The following is a 21322-nucleotide window of genomic DNA, read 5'->3' on the forward strand; positions in this document are numbered from 1 at the left end:
TTACATATGAATTTGTACAAAAGCGAAGACTCTTTAGCAAAGTTATCTCATTATTTTGGACGGCGATTAACGACGGAAACATTTTTTTGCTTCTTCTGGGCGAACTGTGAAAATGCTTTAGAGCATTTGAATATAATGAAGTCCGAAATAGTTAAACAAATCTGTCAATGTCCTCGATTTAAGCGAAGCTAATTGGCTTTGCTTCTCTTAAACTTTTTTATTATGCTCTAACTGTCTAGAGCTGCGGGGACTCGCAAATAATATTTTCTACGAACAATTCAAAAATATGCAGCGTTTCTCTTAGCGCCTTTTCTTTACTTCTTGTTGTTGTCATGTTCTTCGCTTCGCTTCGTTCGGGACACTGTAGTTTGCTGTAGTCTTTACAATTACCGACTTTAACTATCCAAACAGTTCAAGTGTACTTTTGACTTTCTGTTCTAGGAAAGTGTTGCGAGCCTATCAGGATAGTTGGCAAAATAGATGCCGCTTTCTGTTTTGCTGCTCCACTCCTTCAGACAGGAACCGAAACTCCTTTGCCGATATTGCTCGACTGCTATCCGATTTTTTTCGTGATTTAGATGTAGTACCGTCCGATGTTGTTGTCGGTTTGGTGTTGCTGAGAAAGTTCCAGAAAATTGAAAGAAAAGCCATTGTGGAACAGGTAATTTTGCACATGTTCCATTATTTAAACATGTTTTTATTAGTGAACATGTTTAAGACATCAAGTCGTATATTCACGTGGTTTAAATGGGTTTCCAACGTTAAAAATAATATTAATTACGTAATAAACATTAAAGGCTCCATAGGCATTTGCAACTCAGTTAATTTTCAGTCACTAACTTGGTAAACCGTTATTCATAACGAATGTGGTGGCATTTTTTAAGTGCCAAAATAAAATTTCGAGTAAAAGGGGTAAAACGTTGCTCCTAAAAAATGTGCAGACCTTTTTTTGTGAGGTGTTAAACTTCCAGACCCGAGGCTCGCAAAGCTTCAATCCGCCCCTGGGTTATTGCTCTGAGAAAAACTGAGAAACGAAAAATACCCTACAAGTTCAGAGTTGTGTGTTCAGTAGAGAAGAGTGTGTTCTAAATGTCGTCAAAATTTCTGCAAACCTTCAAAAATTATTTCAAGTCACATAAAATCCTAAATTTTGAGCGCTCCGTAATTGTTGCTTCACAAAATAATGCTAAGCTTACCAAAATCTGCGTAGTGCCACCTGGAAGGAAAGCAGGAAATGTGTTTACGACAGAAGAAATTCTGTCCAAAACCAAACTTATTAGAAATCAGAAAAGCAAAGAGAGAGAAATGTAGAGAATCCACAAAAATTCAGTTGCTTGTAGCAAAACTAAACTCAATTGAAGCTCAAACATTTATAGATTAGAGATCAGCCTAACCATCTTTTTGCAAGCTGGCGCCCTATCCTCCATTTTCTACCCTTCAATACTCAAAAAGTGAAATTGTAGTTCACACCACACACAACGCAAAATAGAAAACTTGTATAAGCATTCGCTCGTGCTCCCTTTGGATGATGCTTTAGGCAGTAAACCTACTTGGTAGTTCAATTTCAGTTTGTTTATTGTTGACCTTTTTGTACAGAGTGAATCTTCTCATGGCAATATTTTCAGACAAATTTCACGTTACAACTTAACGAATGTTAACAACCACTAAACGAAAAACGCTCAAAACGCCGATATTTTAGTTATTTAATTTTAGATTTAGAGCCATTTATATGTCTGAATTTTCAGCTGCAGTGATTAATGCACAACGCCAAAACTAAAATTAATTTCTGAATTAATTTTGGTTTTCTAAAATTATCGACTAAACACAAAACACCGCTAAAAAATCACTGAAAAATGAAACTGTTGCTCAACTGCCGAGCGAAGATAGAAACCAACAAAAAATATCCTTTAAAAGTTCGGATTTCATGAATTATTAAAAATTTACGTTGGAGCTTAATTTTATTATCTTCTAGTTATGATAATCTGCGCTTTTTTGTAATATATTATTTGCAATCTCCTCTGGCTTATTGCGTTATCTGCTAGCCCCAGATCTCACTCTCACGCCTTAAGTAGTATAAATGTGCATATCGCCTATTATTTCAAGTTTGAAAATTTCTTGAGACGTAACCAAGAGCTCAATTGGAACGAAATTCCCTCTATAACAAGCTGTTTGCCTGGCAGAGAAAACTTTATCTATTCATGTGACGATTTTCAATTTTTCCATCTTTTCTTGAATATTTGGCCATTTTTGTAAAACACAGTATGTGATAAATAGTCAAGACTTTTTAAAGCCTTAGGTAATTGGTGCGCCAACGCAACGCACCGGCGAAAGTGCGGCGCAGTGAGACGCGATAAGTTGTAACTCATTGCCGCACAGAGGTGCAACAACTCAAAACCCCAACTCGACACAGTGTTACTCATGCCTAGTTAACAGTATCATTTCTGGGTGACTTTATGGACCTTTGCGACTCGTGGTCATTAATTTAGAGTGCTTATTAAATGGGTTATCTGACATTTACATTACTGCGTTCTATTAAGCCGTATGGACATTATTATTGTAACGTTTGATGGTTTTCCTACATGGGGCGGCACAAACGTAATTGTTATCTGCAGCGCAAGTTTTAATAATTCACAGTAGAAGTGTTCTTCTATTCTGTGTTAAATGTGGTGGCCAATTTTGATGCATGATCTATCAATTCGAACGGTTTGAGAAAGTAACTTTACTTTCATTACTTATTTTTGCAAATAATTTGCAGATGCTAGAGGGCAACAAAATTGTCAATATTTTGTAACGGTTTGGTGATAAAGATCATATATTTTATGAACAATTCATTCTATATTGCAACCCTTTCATCGCTATTTATCCAAACTAAAAAAACTATCTAGGCCATATGGGGGCTCTATAAAAGGTCTCTAAAAATTGCACGTGGTGCAACTAGAATAAATCTGCACCAGCTGATTCCGTTTTGATTAATCAAATTCTTCTTTTAAGGACCAACACAGTTTTCAAAAAATGAGTTATTATAAATAGATAATTCCCACTTATTTAATTTGATTCAATATAGTAAATATCTAAAATCGCCTCGAGTTTCCACCTCACATGCACCAAGTCTGGAATAAATACTATCTGGTGCATTACGACATGTTTGACTTTCTCCATTTTTGGATCAATTTTGATGCAACGTTTCATTTTTTATTTTGACGCAGCCCCAGAAAAGAAGACGGTGCTGTAAACTGGGCCAAGTATCTACGATTATTTAAACCGTAAAGTGATACGTAACCGTAACGCTATGAAACTTTTTTAATAATAAATTGTTTCAAACATATTGTTTGATGGCGTAGATCCTTCGGGAAAATAGGGGCTCATTTGGATGTTGACTATAATGAGAGGAAATCCCTTTGACTGTTGACTATAATGAGAGGGTATCGCTGATCACTAAGATTTTTGAGAAAGAAATGTTTCCAGAAACTACAGACATTCGCAGAAGCGATTCCTTAGTTCAACTTCGAATAATATCAACATATCATGACAATCAATACTAGAAATCAATGCAAAAAGAATGGGTCTTTAGCCTCACGCACTAAAACCCCCCAAAAACGTCTTTCAAAAGTAATTTGATAAGGTTCAACACTCAAAACTCCTAGAGACATTAAAGAGAAAAAACATCGATAGCAAAGATAAGAATAATACCCAATCTTTATTGGCACCCAACGAGTCAAAGTCGGAGAAGGTCGGAGTGAGGAGATTAAAATATGTCGAGGTGTTAGACAGGGATGTGTATTGTCGCCTCTCTTGTTCAATGTGTATAGTGAGGTCATCTTTGAAGAAGCGCTGTCAGGAGGTAAATAATTAACAACTTGCGATACGCAGACGATACCGTTATTGTCGCCGACAGTCTGAAAGACCTACAACATCTGTTTGAATTAACAAAAATTTTCTGAAAGAGATATGGCCTAGATATAAACCCAAAGAAAAACAAAGTCAAGGCAACTTTAAAAAACCAAAACACAAACCATAATAGACCATCTATACATATTAATAACGACAACCTGGAATGGGTATTCGTCTACAAATATCTTGGCACATGGATAACTGAAACAGCAGAACACACAAAATGAATCAAGTGTCGAATTGAAGTAACTCGCAGCGCTTTCATAAAAACATAAAAACAAACAAAATACTCTGCAGCCGAGATATAACATTAGAATTGAGAACCAGAATGCTAAAATGCTATATAATCTCCATTCTATTGTATGGAATGGAGACTTGGACACTTAAATCAGAAAACATCAAGAACATGGAAGCATTTGAAATGTGTTGTTAAAGGAGGATTCTGAGAATACCATGGAGTTGCCAAGGTTTCGAATGAGAAAATACTACGTCAAATGAATAAAGTTAAAGAAATTAGTAACACTATAAAAAATCTAAAACTAGAATATCTAGGGCATGTTCTGAGAGGAGATATATACAACATCCATTAGCTAATTATTCAAGGTAAAATCAAAGGCAGAAGAACGATTGACAGAAGAAGAATCTCTTGGCTGCGCAAGTTGAGGGAAGTGGTTTGGTTGCACATTCGCAAAACTCTTCAGGCGGGCGATTAATAGGGTCCAGGTAGTGGTGGTGATGTCCAATCTCCGATAGGAGCGGAATTTAGAAAAAAAAACAGAATACTGCAGCCCGTTCTTTAATTCTACTGTGGTAAATCCTGAAGATTAAAGAGCAGATCCAGATTTTTTTACCATCGAATATCGTTTTTCAAAACGTTAGTATATGATGTAGGATAGGATGAATAGGATAGAAAGAAAAAAATGAGGCCGAAGTAGTGAGATTGTAAATTCTTCATCTCTTTTGAGTTACTTTGGAACTGGTACATAACAGCGCCTCTATTCAGGCAAATTTTCTTTTTTATTGCTTACAACTGTTTTAGCTATAGCCAAATGGGAGCTTGTTAGTTTTTCATTTGCAGTGAGACTAGTGAGGACTAAAAGTAAGAACGTTGCTTGTTATTCTAGGGTTTTCTGTCTGACAGTTGTAACTCTCTTATCAAGGGCAACAAGAAACAACAAAAAAACGGCGCTGAAATCAGTAGCTGGAAACAAACCATTGATGATATCACAAGAAGTTTAACAGTAACTTTAGTTAGCGTTTCAATTTCAGCGTTTTTACAAAAATTTGTTTAAAAAAATGCTATGAGTTTTATGCTGTACTTACAGCTAATCCTGTGTTTTGTTGAAGTCCATTAAAAAGACAAGTATTGTTTTGTCTGGCGGACTGAATCAATCAGTGTCTCGATCTACAGCATTTTGCGATAAAAGCCGACATTATCTTCCAGTTGAATCGCTCGTTTGTTCGAGGGCTAGACATTTCAGACTGCATATCAGGGAACCATATCCTGAACTTGTACGATGGTGGAAAAAGTGTATTGAAATAACATTTGAACATTTTATATATGCTTCATTCGGAGCATTAATGTTTCAACATTTCTTCTTGAATCGTTAGAAAATGCTAATTGAAGTGTAGCTGCATTAAAAAAACTGTTAGTTGTTGACACATTGTGTTTTTATTCAAATTTTATCAAGCGTCTCGCTAGTTTGCATTTTATGCTTTAGGATACTTTATATGAATTTCTAACTTCTACATTCAATAAAAATTACTTTATTATTAAAAATGAACAGTTTTGGTGCTCACTGGGTGTATTATTAAGAGAGCACGCACGATATGTTTTTTAAAATCAATCACTCCAAAAATTCTCATTAAAAATAAAACTAATTTTTGGAATTTAACTATAACATTCATCGGAATCCGTCGCATCCTCCCCAAACGTATTTAAAATTTAACAAAATTTTATGAAGTTAAAATTAAGAAATAAAGTCCACTCTGATTATCTTCGAGTCCATTTTGTTAAGTAAAAGTAAATCAAGGTCGGTTATAAAGCCACACTTAAATATTTAAGGTTTATTATGTCCATTTTGGCAAGAAACAATGCATACATCTACCTTTACACATTTTTTACATAAAATAATAATAGTCAATGCTATTGCCTTTGAAATTGCTTTAATCGCCAAATTCGGGAAATTTAGACAAAAGTTACCTCGAATTAAAATTGATAAAATGCTGCAAATAAACATTTTACGCCGTACCATTAAATGTATAAGGGTTTGAGGTTCGATAATACAGGCTAATAATCCTATGAGGAAGGTATTTTCAATTTTTGTCTGGGCTTTCTATGGGCGAATTATATTTTTCACTTATTTCCAATAGTTCTTCAATTGTGACAGAGGAGCAAGAGCAATAAAATAAGAACATTTTGACGCTAACCTCAGACCGCCTGGTTTGGCTTGCCAACCTGAAGATATCTTCTATGGCTTTTAGCTTCTGAACCTATAGTTCAAATTAGGCCTGGATAACTGAGTGAATTTTTATGAGTTGGCGCAGTGCTGCGCAAATTTTTATTTGTTTTAAAATTTATCTTCAGGACCATTTATTAATAATATTTTTGAAATTTCTTCAAAATTTCAGAACTCCAGTTTTAACCAAGTTACTCTTTCTTCTAAATGCTCAATTTTCTTAAGTTAAAATTATTTATAAAAAGATAAAAAAAACAAAAATTTATAAAAATATATTATTAAAAGCTTCACTTAAAATTGCTAACAATCTTAAGGTATTTTTCGTGAAAAATTCTGAAATAAATTTCGAATCCTTCGTCGCTTTGTAAAAAATTTTGAAATCCCTTTCCCGCGTCAAATTTTGTACAAGAATCGAATAATTTTCTATCAAAACACGAACAGAATCAGCGAAAGTCTATAATAAATTATTTGGAAATCTCGTCACCTCCATTCCTCTGACTGTAGAGATTGTTAAAAAAATGTGGCTTTTTAGTTTTCACTGAAAAACGCTCTATTTTGTAGAGTTTTGCTTTAAAATACTGACGATCTGGAGGCCTTTTTTACACGAAAAATTACAAGGTAAATTTAGAGCTTTGTAAAAATTTCACAAAAACTATTTTCAACGTCGTATTCGGGACAAACACGGAAATAAATTCCTCCAGTTTTTCTCCGAAAACCATTAGGGTTTTCTCCAAAACCGATTACAAAACTAAAAGTTTTTAACCGAAAACGCAAAAAAGCAACATTATTTTCTGACAGTAATACGGTCTTTTCAGCAAAATAAAATTATTTTGCTTTTAATCAATTTTAAATTTTCAATAAGAAAATTTGCTTTATTCACCGGTTTGCAGGAAACCTTAGAAAATCCCTTTCAGCTGCGCATTTAGCACAAAAACCAAATAATTTTATTCAGTTGTTTTTCAGAAGTTTACAAAAAATTATTTGGAAAATTCGCCGCCCTCACCGCTCTGGAGATTTTTATAGTTCCTTTCAATATTCAGATCATTCCAGTTTTAACCAAGGGTCTATTAAGCAATTCTTTCTACGCAAAAATTGCATCAGTTTTACTTAAAATACTGACAATCTTCAGGTGTTTTCTGTGAAAAATTATAAGATACATTTTAGTGGAACACTCGCCTTCTTAACCGCTTTGCAAAAATTTTTGGAAAACTTTTTTCAGCTTTGAATTAAGGACAAAACATTAATAATTATTTTTGGGTCTTTTTCCAAAAATAGTTCCCCGCACTGAAAAAGCGAAAGTTTATAATCATTTATTTGGAGAACTCTTAGAAACAGGGGTTTTTTCAGTTTTGCGTCAATATTTATAAACAACACTGTCTCTATACAGAAAAAAACGCGTTTTTCTTAACGGTTTACTGTAAAATACTGGAAAACTGAATCTTTAATGGAAAAAATTAAGAGATCGATTTTACAGGAAAACTCTCCGACTTTCTTTGGACTCAGTTCTGTTGCTGAGAAAATCTAGATGACTTTTTTAGTTGCTTGAATAAAGTAGTAAAATGTTACTCAAAAAAATTCTGATGACCGTTTTTTAGATAAAATGATTTATAACTCCTTAACCGATGAGTTAACTCAGAGAGCGGCGAGAACTCAATAGCGCACCTCAACACAGTGTTACTCAGGTCTAGTTCCGATGCGGGTTACAACTTCACTTTGTCAATCAGTCACTTTGTTCTGCAGCTACTTATTATTGACACGAGAAAATTACATTCTCTTCTTGTTGTTGTAATTTTCAGCTTTTTACGCATTAGTTCTGTTAGATGCTTTCTGTGGAATTAAGGGAACTTTCAGGCTAATCATAATTCCGTTTAGCTTTTTGTTTCAGAAATTGCTTTAGCTTGATATGTTCCTGACCTACCGCTCGGTAAGTCTGCCCCGAGGTTAATCTGGTCCTGCTCTTTTTGTTAATTCTCATTAATGACTCTCACCTTAATTTGATTGCTGATCAATTGAATTGGGCGAAAATATTTGATTTCCACTTTGATGATGATGATTTAACTTCCATATATAAAGTCGTCTAGGTGGAAGCGCTGTAAGGTATATTCTTAGATTTAAGAGCTTACTTTAGGCACTAATTAGAAATTTACGCATTAGTAAAATGGCTAAAAAGTCTGTTTTTCTTTCAGCGCAAAAACGATACATATGAATTTTTGAGCGGAGTGGCTGTTACCCCTAGAACCCAATTTCTGTCCCTACATGAAGATGGAGCCGATTTGAACCTATTCCAAACCGTCATCCACTACGCTCATTTTGCTGTTTTAGCTTATGGCTGGCCCATATTCGTTATGATGAACAAAACTGGAGTTTGTCGTCTCTGCACTGGTGAATTTAGATAATGATTTTAAGTGAATGAACTTAATTATAAACGGTTTTGATTCTAGGTCTTCATTGTTGTTGCATTCCATGTCGAAAGCATAGCGAAACTGATCCAGAGATCGTCGACGATAATTGTTGTCAGTGCAATTACTCGGTGCTTAAAAAGCTAAGCGATCTGGGTGATATTGATGTTATATACGCTACTTATCATGTGGATGTTGGTGAAACTCCGTTTTTCGTTGCCTTAGATTATGATAGGAAGAAAATTGTCATTAGTATTAGAGGAACGTTGTCTATGAAGGTGCTAACAGCAAATTCTCTAAATTTGCAAACAAAATATCAGGCGTAACGTTTGCAGGATATTCTAACGGACCTAAATGCAGAGAGTGAAACGATACCTTTAAATCCACCAAGAGAAGACTGGACAGGTCATAAGGGCATGGTACAAGCAGCCCATTATATTTTGGAGAAAATCGAGCAAGAGCAACTGATAGAAAGAGCGAGAGCTAGAAAACCTGAACGGGGGACTAAAGATTTCGAAATTGTTATTGTTGGACATTCTTTAGGAGCAGGTAAACAAATTTTTATTACATTTATCATATTCGTAAAAGCAAGTAAACAAATAGAGTTCAATATTTGTTCATTTTCTATTGTAATAATAATCATAATCATAATAAGCAATGCATGTTTTGAAATAACGGCAAAATATCCAACACTGAAATAATAAAATAGAATTTTCACAAACACATAAACATCGAAAGAAAGCACACATGAAATAACACACTTTTAATTGAAAGAATTAAACTGCTTTTACAAATAAAAGAATGGAAAATATAAAAATGATGAGAAAAAAGTGCACGAAATGTTTTTTAATGAAATGAATTAAATTCAAGAAAGATGATCAAAATATTCACAACAGGAAAGTCGCTACTCATAATGCAAATCTACTCGGGCAAGAATTTGTCCGGTAGGCAAAATCTGACGAGCTATACTAGATCATGTGGTCCTCCGAAACCTTACAAGACTAAATCATAATTAAAATAAACTTCTAATAAACGTTAATTCTTTATGTATTTTTAAACAGATGAATTTTACATTGCTTGCAATCTTTTTGGTCAACTGTTAAGTCTTACTAGCAGTGTCAGCAATTGTTATGAAATAGTGAGAATTGTGTTATAAATGTGATGCTAAATTGATTCAAGACCAAAAGAATTACCGAATAACAAAAGTTTCTAACCGTTTACAAATTATAACCAGTTATATATTTGTAAACGGTTTATAGAAATACCAAACGAAACGTTTTTTATTAGAACTGTATAGGATTTTAATATTCATTTAAACTTTGCTTTTATTAGACTCATTAATGTTTTGTAATATATTCTACTTATGTAAAATGGACATTCTCATTTTTTTTCAATTTTAGTGGGAAAAAACACTAATGAGAAGTAATTATTTCATTCATTTTCATTTCATTCATGAAACAAATATTCCGCTACTCGATAGCTTAAAAGTTTGGATACAAATACATACCAAAAATGTACTTTCATAATATTTCTTAATAGCAAATAGAAAAATGTGCAAAGTAACGTAAGAACTATTGTTAGAGTTAGGCTTTCGTGGTCTTTGCTTGAAGCGTGTGAGTTTGGCGGGCTTTGTGGTAGTTCTGTAAAATAATTACACTGGATATAAGCTTTGTTAAATGCGCAATAAACTCTCCCAGGCTTAAAAACTGTGAAAAGAGATAAAGCTTTAAAAAATTGAATATTTCCAGTTGAAAATAAGGCAACGATTGAACTCTAGCATCTTAATTGGGCATCATTTTTCAAAGTTCTGCTAGATTAAGAATTACGTGCGTTTATTAGTACTAAGTTTTAAAATTATAATGTTTTTCTTGACCCATTAAATCTCGAAATACAACAAATTTTTAAAAATGATGATTTATCTAGTCGAAAATATGTATGTATATGCTGTAGATATAGCATAGCAGTTTTGATAAGTTCGGGAATCTTTTTTTTGCGAAAAATATTGCAGCCTCGGCCCCCAAAATTCACTGATTTGTAAGCTAGAAGACTAAATTTAATACTTCATTTAGAAACAGTTAGCGAACAAAACAGAAAGCTACAAATAAATTTTATTTTTCGCAATCACAGTCGGAATCCGCTAATATTTTCAGCAAATTGTTAAGCAAAATCAGGAAATTCCTCCGTGTAATCTCACAACCCTGAAGCTTGTTGATTTTACTCTTTTTTGCATAATTTGGAAGTTATAGTAGAATAAATTCAAAATATTTCCCATAATGTTACACTAGTAAAATAAAATAATTATTTTACAATGACTTTACTCATGTGACAACATAATATTGTAGACTATTAAAGATGTTTTTAAAAAGTAACGAATTTTCACACATTGAAAGTGCAGAAAAACTAAAAAGTTAATGTTAAAGCAATGTTCTCGTCGTATTGTATTTCTTATGGAAAACAATGTTGGTTGTGAGGACCGATACATTAGTACCTAATCGCATTATTATACATATTATAATCACGTTCCGAGCAGTTGAAAAAAAAATACTTATATTCCGTGCATTTTTACTATTTGATAAATGAAACTTTGTTGGTGATGAGCGCCAAAAAAGGGTTGGTTGCTTCTTTGAAGGCTTACGTTGCATGATGTGTGCCCAGATAAATATTTTTGTAAAATAAATGTGCTTAAAAACATAATTTTTTTGCAAAAATTTTTATTATTTTGGAAGGTGCGATTTTCAGGATTGCAAATATAGAAAGCTTATATAATACATTATACATGGCATAAATATGTCATAATTTATTAAGTGCGCCGCTTTTCCTTAATTCATTGAAACCGGCTCGCATTTTTATATGAAACTATTTTCGGTTTTTCTCAATATTTCCAGGCACAGCAAGCATATTGGGCATCCTCATGCGACAAATCTACCCAACTCTGCAATGTTTCTGCTACTCTCCGCCGGGTGGATTATTATCGGCTCCAGCTGTTGAATATACCAAAGAATTTACAGTGTCTGTAGTTATAGGAAAAGACGTCGTGCCTAGAATAGGGTTGCATCAAATGGAAACACTGAGAACAGATCTGATTAATGCGATCAAAAGAAGTGTGGATCCCAAGGTAAGTTCCTAAAAACGCGAAACGGTTTCCATATTAAAATTAATTTTTATTTATATTTTTATTGTTTTATTATAATAACTGCCCTAGATAGGGACAATTACACATGAGAATTACAAAATTCAATTAAAGTATATGCCTCTGGTTCCATTAAGACCTTGTTATAACTACTACAAGAAATTCTACGAAAATTCGATTTTAGGAACTCAAATGACATACTTTTGAGAAAAAGTCACTCTCTGCAAATAAAGTAAGAAGTAAATTAAACCGATGTTTGCTAGTGACCTCGCTTCTGAAAAATATCGGTAGTAAAATGCGTAAAGTTACTATTTTTTGGTTTTCTGTCGTCGGTTATTGAACAACGCCGGTCATGGGTAAGCCCAACCAAGTGGCAAAATGCTGAAGTTATCCTACTTTATAAGAAAGAAGGCAGAAACATTATTATTATTATCGCATCTGCATAAGCAGCTAACGAAAATAATAACGGCTCGGTTGACTACCAGGATCGAGTCGTTTCAGTACCATCTGCAGACCGCCTGCAGACAATGCGTACTTTTATTCGAAAAAATACTTGGTAAAATGTACCACTGCATTTGACTTTTGTATACGATAAGAAGGCCATTGATTGAGAAGAAGACTTGACCAACTACATACATTCAGAAAAAATGTTAACCATTCTATGCAAAACAATGTCCAGCCTAAGATTTGCTGGCGATACCACCCTCATAGCGGCAACGGAAGGAGAAATGATAGAACTTGTTAGACGAGAAGTTAAAGGTCAACAAAGTCCAGATCAAATTAATGATAGTCGATAGATTTAACACCGTTCAATTGACCGATCTTAGACAGCTTTAACTACCTAGGCTCCACCATAACTAATAATGGAAACTGCGAGGCAAAAGTTTGAAGACGCATTGGGATGGCAAAGAGGGCCATGAGTAGCGGTGTTCACGACGAATGTTGCGAATATCTGAGAGCTCGTCGCACAAATGTTTCTATTTTGAATGAGCTCAGGATAGAAGCCAGATTATCGTTAATATGTATGCAGTTTTTGGACGTGGCGCGCAGAAGTGAGGCTAACCTAGAGAGGCTGATCATCTCTAGAAATGTTCGTGGAAAAAGGGCAAGAGGTAGATGGCCAACGAGATGGTTAGATCAACTTCAACAAAACACCGGTTGCTCATTTTGTCAAGCATTTTGAGATGCAGAGCACAGAACAAAATGGAAACAGCTGGTCGAACAAACTGGGATAAATCACGATTCTCAGTGGAGGGGCCGACGAGAGAGATACTAGAAAAAAACCTGTCATGACAAACTCTTTCATAGCGGAGTGCGAAGCTTAGTCCTCAGATACATAAATCTAATGACAACCATCATGTTGTACATGGTCCCCCTGTATAAGCGACTTCCCAGATTTTATGAGGACTTGGTCGTTGACAGTACGTACGTCCCAAAATACGAAGAAATGCTCTTCTGCTGGCCCAAAAACACTTATGAAAGAGTTTTCGATTTGGCTTCATGAAGACCTTGTTTCTTCAAGAAAACTTAAAGTACTTTAAGAATCATCTGTACCAGACTACCAGGCAAAACACAAGTTTGTCAAATCGTTGCTTTTAGTGCTACAGCCCTCGGTGCATTTGTTGAGATTGTTCTGTGTGTCGAACCACTTTTGTTATTGTTGTTATGATAATCAATATTTCCTTTGTCCTTCTAAGAGCATTTTCACGTAAAATTCCAAATTGCAACAATATATTTGTTTTTTGCTTTATCTACACACTGTATATTAATGAACTTTCAGTGGAAAACAATAACGTGCAGTATAATATGTTGCGGCTGTTCTCAACCGACTTCTGCAGTGGAGATGTCCACTGGAGAAACAGAAGTGTCGGAGTACATGCGAAGTAAACACAACGCCAGATGTATGGGTATTCATCCTTCGGACAGTTCCATTGCTTTAACGAGCCATCAGCCTCTCTATCCTCCTGGTAGAATTATACATGTGGTGCGACATCATCCGACCAGTGGCCAGTAAGTTCAACATTTGGTTAATCTAACACGCTTTAATCATGTTTGCTAATACAGAATGCTTCTGCTTAGCAGGAGCATAATGGCACTTTTTCTTAGACAGTTACTTTTTTAGTTTAGCAATAATTAGATAAAGATCTGTTGAAAATTGAAATTCGAATTTGTAAGCTAATTGTTTAAAAAATATAAGTAATAATTTCAAACAACCGTCAGTACATTAGATAATTAAAAGCAATTGCCCATGGCTAAACCAAAAAAAAGCTCTATCAACTATTCCAAAAATGTACAGGGTTTTCCATTAGAAATTAGAAAACTTTTTATTTTTTGTTAACTTTTCACAGTTTACAACTTTTTCATTTAGCGGTTTTGCGTACCTCTTATAATAAACTTTCCAGAAGTTATATAAATGTACAGAGTGGTCAAAATTGGTCGCTTTTATGGGTTCCTTCTTAAAACATAGCAAGAAATTCACGAATCCGCTTTTGGAACAGCGTTCTGAGCTCGATTTTTCAGAAAACAAAAATGCAGTTTTTTATTTCCCTGTTGTTAGTATTCGTTCGTTCATTACCAAGTTGGTCACAACCTGGTCTTACTAAAGTTAATTTTTAAACCTGCTGTTTCCGAAGCACCATTTAACCGCCTGACCATCTCTCTCGCCTCGTCAATTCTGTCTGCAACCAACACAATATCGTCCGCAAATCTTAGGTGGTTCAGTCCCATGTCTTCTAAATCGATCTTTTTAATCATGTATTCTTCTGTTGTTTAAGATAATTGTCTGTTATTCGTTTTAATGTTTTTTAAAATATTTTTGCGGTCTTGCTCAGAAGTTTCTGTTGACTTTAATGGTTTTTCGTTGAAGTATCTATGTATTTCTTCCGTTGATTTATTTCAGTTCAATTCAAATTCATTTAATACTTTAATTAATTTCGGGAACTGCTAAAAACACTAATGGTTCTGGTTAATCTGGAGAAGGACAGGGTTATCTAATAGCGTCAAAATGTACAGGGTGTTCGATTTAAAAATCACAAGTTTGCCTTCTGACTCTCTTGAAACATCTCGAAAATGTTTCGACTTATATAACTTATACAGTACATATGATTATGTATTAATTTAATTAATTTCCAATAACAAAAGCTTAAAAATAAAGTCGAAATCAGCAATTTTCGGTTGTACACAGTATCTCATAAGCAAATTAGCAAAAGATAAATTGAAATGTGCTATTTCATCTTTTCGTAAAAGTCGGGCTCTTAACCCCATGCCGTTTTCTTGAATTTCTTGCTACGGGTTCCGAAATCATCCATAAGAACGACCAATTTTGCCCATCCTGCACCTATTATTTCCGAAACTGTCCAACATTAAATGCTCGGCCGTAATACAGACTGATATAAGTTAGCTAGTTGCTTAATACGAACCGAAAAGTTTTGTACTACTCTCTTTTCGACATTGTATGCTAATACACCATTTTTTTAACGCGTTATCAATAGTTAGTTTAATAAGTATCCCGTTTAGCAACGTGATAACATTGTTAGGTACTAATTGGCTAGCTTTGGTTTGCTACATATGCATGTATGTGGGCATTGGAACTATCAAGCAATTCACTTCCCGATCGAAAATCACTAATATCTTTTTCTTACATTTGCAGACAAAAGTATGAAAAAAGATGGAGGTAAAATTAAAGTCAATATACTTCAGTGACCCAGTAAATGCATGAAAGTAACATGTGAAACCACTTTTCCCGAAAATGTTGCCAACTGTTTTGTTCAGGAAGCAAATATCGCTTAGTATATTTTGAGTATCTTGGAGCTTTTTATTTGTGCTTACATGTCCATGAACAAAGCAGTCGGCAGTTCTCAGAAAAATACATGAACTACCATGCATGATTTAATCAATATACAGTGAGCGGCTGAAATATATTCAATCATAAATTTATTTAAAGAGTCCTTGCTTAGTTTAAGCAGAATTGATCTGCTCTTCGAAATTTGTTTTCAGTTGCATAGTTTTTTAAACGAGCATTGATGTACTACTCTTTTATGTCTTAAATATTTCCTTACTTATGTGTTACATAAAACGCTCAAATGGCGATCAATTAGTTGCATACCTGACTCATAAGCCAATAAAGTGACAACAAAAAAATGATCAGAACGAATTAAATAATATTCAAAATAATCTCTTGACATTTTTGGTCGCTTGTGTATGGCGATCAATTTTAAACTATGTGTAAGCATTAAAATATAATCGGCAAGTCTAAGGCCCATTTTCATCAAGCGATCTTAAACCAGTTTAACGTCTGAAACTCAGTTTGACGCGCGAAACGGATTTCACCAGAACCTTAAACTTAGTTTGTGCTTAAACTTTAAAGTTTAAAGACTTGATCTAACCTCACTGTGTAAAGAATTGTTGTTGTTGCTGTCGGTCGACCGAAAAATAATAATAGAACTGGCACGTAGGCCAGTTTATAACTTAATTTTCGAAGAAGTCTACGAATATTTTATTGTTACTTATGTACTTTGTCTGTCCTGTCTGTAATTGTGTCGCCGATAAGCCAACTTCTTGGTGCTTTGCGGTTTTATGTCACAGAATGCATGCAAATTTTTGCTGGATATTTTAAGGGTTTCAGCACAACTACAATACCTCCAATTTTACATAGGGTGAGCTCCGCGATAGAGCTGGTTTTCTAGCGTTCTGGGTTTTGTGAGATTCCAGCCAAGCTGTTTACCCATCAAAATCCTTCCTGACTCCTCCGCTTGCCTTGTTTATTCAATGAATTTTATAAGGATCTGAAAGGGCGTCCTCAGGACTTAATTTTCTATTTGTTTAAGTAACTTTTTAAATAGAAAATGTAATAAAAACGTGTATACCAGTCATAAGCCATACACGAATGCACAAACCTTGCATAAACAAAGCAAACTTTAAAATTTTGCGGTTAGTTCGAGCAGAAAGTTTGGGTTTGATAACGGGTTATTGACGTCATGGAGCCAAATGGTTCCTTGATAAGATGATTTTGCGATGAGAATCGTAATATTTCTCACTTTTGCAACGATGTCAGTGTTTCCAGTTTCTCAAACTGCGTTTCAATAAACGCAGTTTGTGAAACGTACCGAAGCGCTGGTGAAAACGGTCCGCCGTTAAACGCGTTTAATTTCGGCGTTTAACATAAACTTAGTTTCGTCAAACTGCGTTTCCCCTGTTTCTGATGAAAATGGGCCTAAGCGATTGTCCGAAACCAAACACGTGGTTTTTAAGTAAATTAATTTATACATTTGCCGTTCACTGTACCTGTCCATGATTTAGTATAAAGTGAAATGCCAATATGTGAAAGCCCTTAGATTTGTTATACTTTTGTTGTCAGTGTTGGTGTGTAGTTTACAACAGGTCTAGAAAAACTTCTGTTAGTATTGTTCGCCTCTTAATTAGAAAGCAATTCGGGAACAAAACCTGAATAGCAGCAAATTGTCTTTGTTTGCAAGTACGGAATATATCCGATTAATATTTGAAGAAAATACCGAAACTCGAAGTTGTTATTTATTTTGATGGCTAAAAGTAATAGTGATGACTCGTTTGCATGTACTCAATTCGAATTTTTTCATCGGACCTCATTTTAACGTACGGGCCGGGTCCATTATAGGGCTTTTTTCATCAATATTATATCATATTATTCGGAAACAAATAGTAATTTTTTATACGTTTAATGGCAAATTAATGGAGTATTATATAGAGTTTTATGAAACTATATTTTTAGATTAAATGTTAGAGTACTGATGAATGTGTATTTAACGTTTGTACTTCCGCCCAACTTCCCAATTATTTTGAAGCAAACTCCGTTCGTCATCATTAATCATTGTCCGTTTCGCCAGTTATTCAATGTTCGCCTTAACAAAATTCATTTATATGATACTCATTGAGTTTCATTTAATACAAATTTTGAAATTTGTTGAAAAACGTAGTATTTTCTATAAAAACTGCATCTCGGAAAATAGCAAACGGTTGAAAACTTGGAAGTTATGATAATTTGAGGGTTGAAAAACCGATTTTCCGAACAAAATACTTTGAATTTTTACCTCGATTAACGCATTTTCAAAATAGAACGTGAGATGGTTTCACAGATTCACCGTCTATCAACAAATTTGCATTTGCAACAGTTTAGAAGGAAATAAGGTCTGAATATCGGCAAGGATAAAACTCTCAAACTTGCATATACTTCCACTCTTTACCCTGTAACTCGGTCAATTATGAACGTTTTTCAGAAATGCAAAAAGTTTTAAAAGCACATACACTTGGCGTAAAAAGTGGCGCACCAAGATTTTTTAACCCCAAAATGTATTTTTAGAAGCAACCCAATTAAAATTAAAACTTTTTCTTAAGAAAATCTTAAAAATTCGAATTTTCTGAAAATCGCAAATGTGCAAATTTTTCACTTATTTTCGAATTTCGACCAAAATTCCACTTTTAATCAACAGGGTTTTCGTATACAGTTTCGGAGAAAATGGAATTTTAGTTAGACACGTAAAATGCCACCCACATTATTTGCAGACTTGTTTTCCTATAACTCCTGAACTGTTGGTAATATTTCAAGACGAAAAAATGCGGTCGCATTTGCCATGAGTGTTCGCTAGAGTTCGGCTGTCTTGAACAAAATCGACATTGGCAATGGTTTGGGAAATAATGAACCCTGAATGTTAACAACCGTTCAATTGTGCCATTTGCGCATAACTCCACTCTTTTGCCCTTAACTTCGTTAAATCTCAAGATATTTCAAAGTTCCAAAAGCCCCCAAAACGCACAAAGAAGTAGCTGTAAAATATTCCTGCCTCAAATTGGATAGCGGCAATAGCAAGGGAGTAAAACGAGTTCAATCCCAGAGAGTGTGCAATCTTGTGAAAAAAACAAAAATTTTAAATTAATATATATACAGTGAAAGCGGACAGTCACGGTTCCACAAAAAATGTCCGGTTATGGGAGGTGTCCGCATAATAGAGATATGTATTTAATTAAAAAGAAATATTTATTTTCAGCTTTTTTATTGTCTATATATGTTTTATAACATTTTTCAACATAGCAACATAGAACTTATTGTGCCGGTTTATTAACATATTCCATAATACTAGTTTGGCGCGTTTTTTGAAATCTTTGTTGAATAATCCAATGCTGAAAATAGGTTTCAAGCTTCATTTAAGATGTTGAAACGCAATAAAATCATCGCTTGAAAATATTTTTAAAAGGGAAATTGCATTTAAGGCATTATCATACGATTTTATGAGTGAAGCATCGGATACAATTGCCAACATTTCTTCTGATTCGTCATCATCACTCCTCATGGAAAGTTCCGTTTTGGAAAGGGCGGTGGTATCAGGATGAAACGTTTCCTCTTCAGTCTGCACCATGTTTACAAATCCTTGTGCTTGTTCATGACTTGCACATTTTGCAGGATTTAGCATGACGCGTTGGTCCAGCTAAGAATGACAAAGGCAGCTCATCTTCTGGAGTAGAATCTTGTGGAATTTATCCTTCTATCTTCTTGAATCCAGCTTTTATACAGCAATTATTGACTGTTGCAGAATTTACTTTATTCCATGGCGTCTTTATCAAATATAAAGCCTCTAATACATTAATGGACGCCTCAGACACAGACTTGGAAGGGTTAATTTAAATTAACACGTGTTATAGAATAAGATCTCTATAATAAAATTTTAAGTTTTTAATGATGCCTTGGTCCAGTGCTGACATATAGAAGTGGCGTTTGGGGGCAAAAATATAACTTTGGACATTTTTCAGTTTCACCTCACGAGGATGACATCCTGCGTTATCTAGAAATAAAAACACTCTTCTTTTCTCTATCGAACTGAAACAATCATTCTGACATAATATCTTGAGTCATCCACGCTTTCTTGTTTGATTTCCAAATTGTTGGCAAATCTTGGATGGCAATATTTTTCAAAGCACGAGGGCGAGCTGATTTTCCTATGATTAATAAATCCTCCTTTTCACCAGCCATCGATGCGCAAAACAAAATGATGAGTCTTTCTTTAGAGAACTTACCGCCGGTCCATTTCTCAGATTTGAATGTTAGAAAGTTTTTTCTAGTAATGCACGAAAGAAAAGTCCGGTCTCATCTGCGTCTCATCTGCGTCCTCCGGCTTGTAGCCAAGCAACATCCCGTATCCATGTCTAAACTCTTTTTATCTATGTCAAGACCATCACTTTTTAGAAAACTCCTCTTTTGTCGATTTGTGATTTTGTTCTAATATCTTCTTTTTTTGGTTATTTCTGCCGCTTATGTTTTTCCGATCTTAAATCGCCTTGCTAGTTCTCGAACGGGCACTGTTTCTTGATCTAAAGCATTTAAGATTTCCATTTTTTCTTTTAAGGAACGCATTTTTTTTCGGAGCCATGTTCACAAACACTCTCTAAATGTGCTCGAAACTTAACATCTTAACATCTTAAACGGGCAATTACGGAATATGTGAAAGAATTCCCCGCTTGAAAATCGCTTATTTATGATAATGGTTTTATTCATAGACCGCGTTTTACAGGTTCGAGTCCGCTTGTAACTCCGTATGATCATGTCCGCGTCCGTTTAATAGAATGTCCGCTTATAAGAAAGTGGTTGGTTTACATTGAAACCCATATGACGAAATTCGGTTCCRAGAAAAATATCCGGTTAAGAGAGATGTCCGCTTATTAGAGCTGTCCGCAAGTAGAGCTTTCACTGTATAATGTAAATAATATTTATTTCCTACAGAAAAAGGCTATCGACCCAATCGGTCTTTCTGCCCTAAATTAATATTCGTTGACGAAGTTGACATTCATGATTTGACTTGAATGCCGAATAGACGATTTTCCAAGTAAAATATTCTCAGTGAAAAAAATTCCAGGACATTTAAGGCCGTAATTTGTTTCATTTGTRGTTTTGCTCTAAGTGTCTTTYTTTGTGTGTACATGATAAATAAAGTAATATTTAATTGCAGCTGAATGCCTCAAAAGAGGATCAYCTCTGAAATCAATCCAATAATTTTGTTTGTTAGAATGGGGCGTTAGCTATAAATGCCTTTCTTTCATCACAGTCGTGCGTTTAGCGAGGTGACAATATTCAAATTATAATTGAAATATTTACATATTTACGCATAGGAAAATATATAGCATACTAAAATAACTAGAAAGCTGAGCTATAATTTTGAAAATGCCGTTATTTAAAATTCGCCTCATAAAATCCACAAATTTGCACATGCGAGCAACGTGAAAGCTATCAAAGAAAAACTACAACCCTGGTTGCCATCTACTCTACAATATATATCGGACAGATCCTGGCCGCTGAAATTCCCTAGCACGAATCCTTTGGAGACAATAATTTATTTAGAGTGTAAAATTTGGCGAAAACCGGCCAATATCTAAATAAGTAGTCCGGGATCACTTGCAGCCTCTTAAGGCGCTATCCGCTA

At 34.6% G+C, this 21322-nt stretch overlaps 1 protein-coding gene across 4 annotated transcripts in view; it reads left to right on the top strand.

The window, feature by feature from the left end:
• The window catches only part of LOC109542114 (diacylglycerol lipase-alpha), a 155092-nt gene that overhangs the window by 102708 nt on the left and 31062 nt on the right, over window positions 1-21322 (top strand). For all 4 annotated transcript variants that reach the window (XM_019911172.2, XM_019911174.2, XM_048665505.1 and 1 more), the window contains 6 exons: window positions 442-661; window positions 8537-8732; window positions 8792-9027; window positions 9085-9298; window positions 11635-11864; window positions 13660-13889. In XM_019911172.2, coding sequence (XP_019766731.2) covers window positions 442-661; window positions 8537-8732; window positions 8792-9027; window positions 9085-9298; window positions 11635-11864; window positions 13660-13889 — 1326 coding nt within the window. The remainder of the gene's footprint in view (window positions 1-441; window positions 662-8536; window positions 8733-8791; window positions 9028-9084; window positions 9299-11634; window positions 11865-13659; window positions 13890-21322) is intronic.

This window comes from Dendroctonus ponderosae, unplaced genomic scaffold, assembly GCF_020466585.1.
Source record: "Dendroctonus ponderosae isolate FM_Combo_2020 unplaced genomic scaffold, Dpon_F_20191213v2 Dpon_F_20191213_4, whole genome shotgun sequence".
Classification (NCBI taxonomy): domain Eukaryota; kingdom Metazoa; phylum Arthropoda; class Insecta; order Coleoptera; family Curculionidae; genus Dendroctonus; species Dendroctonus ponderosae.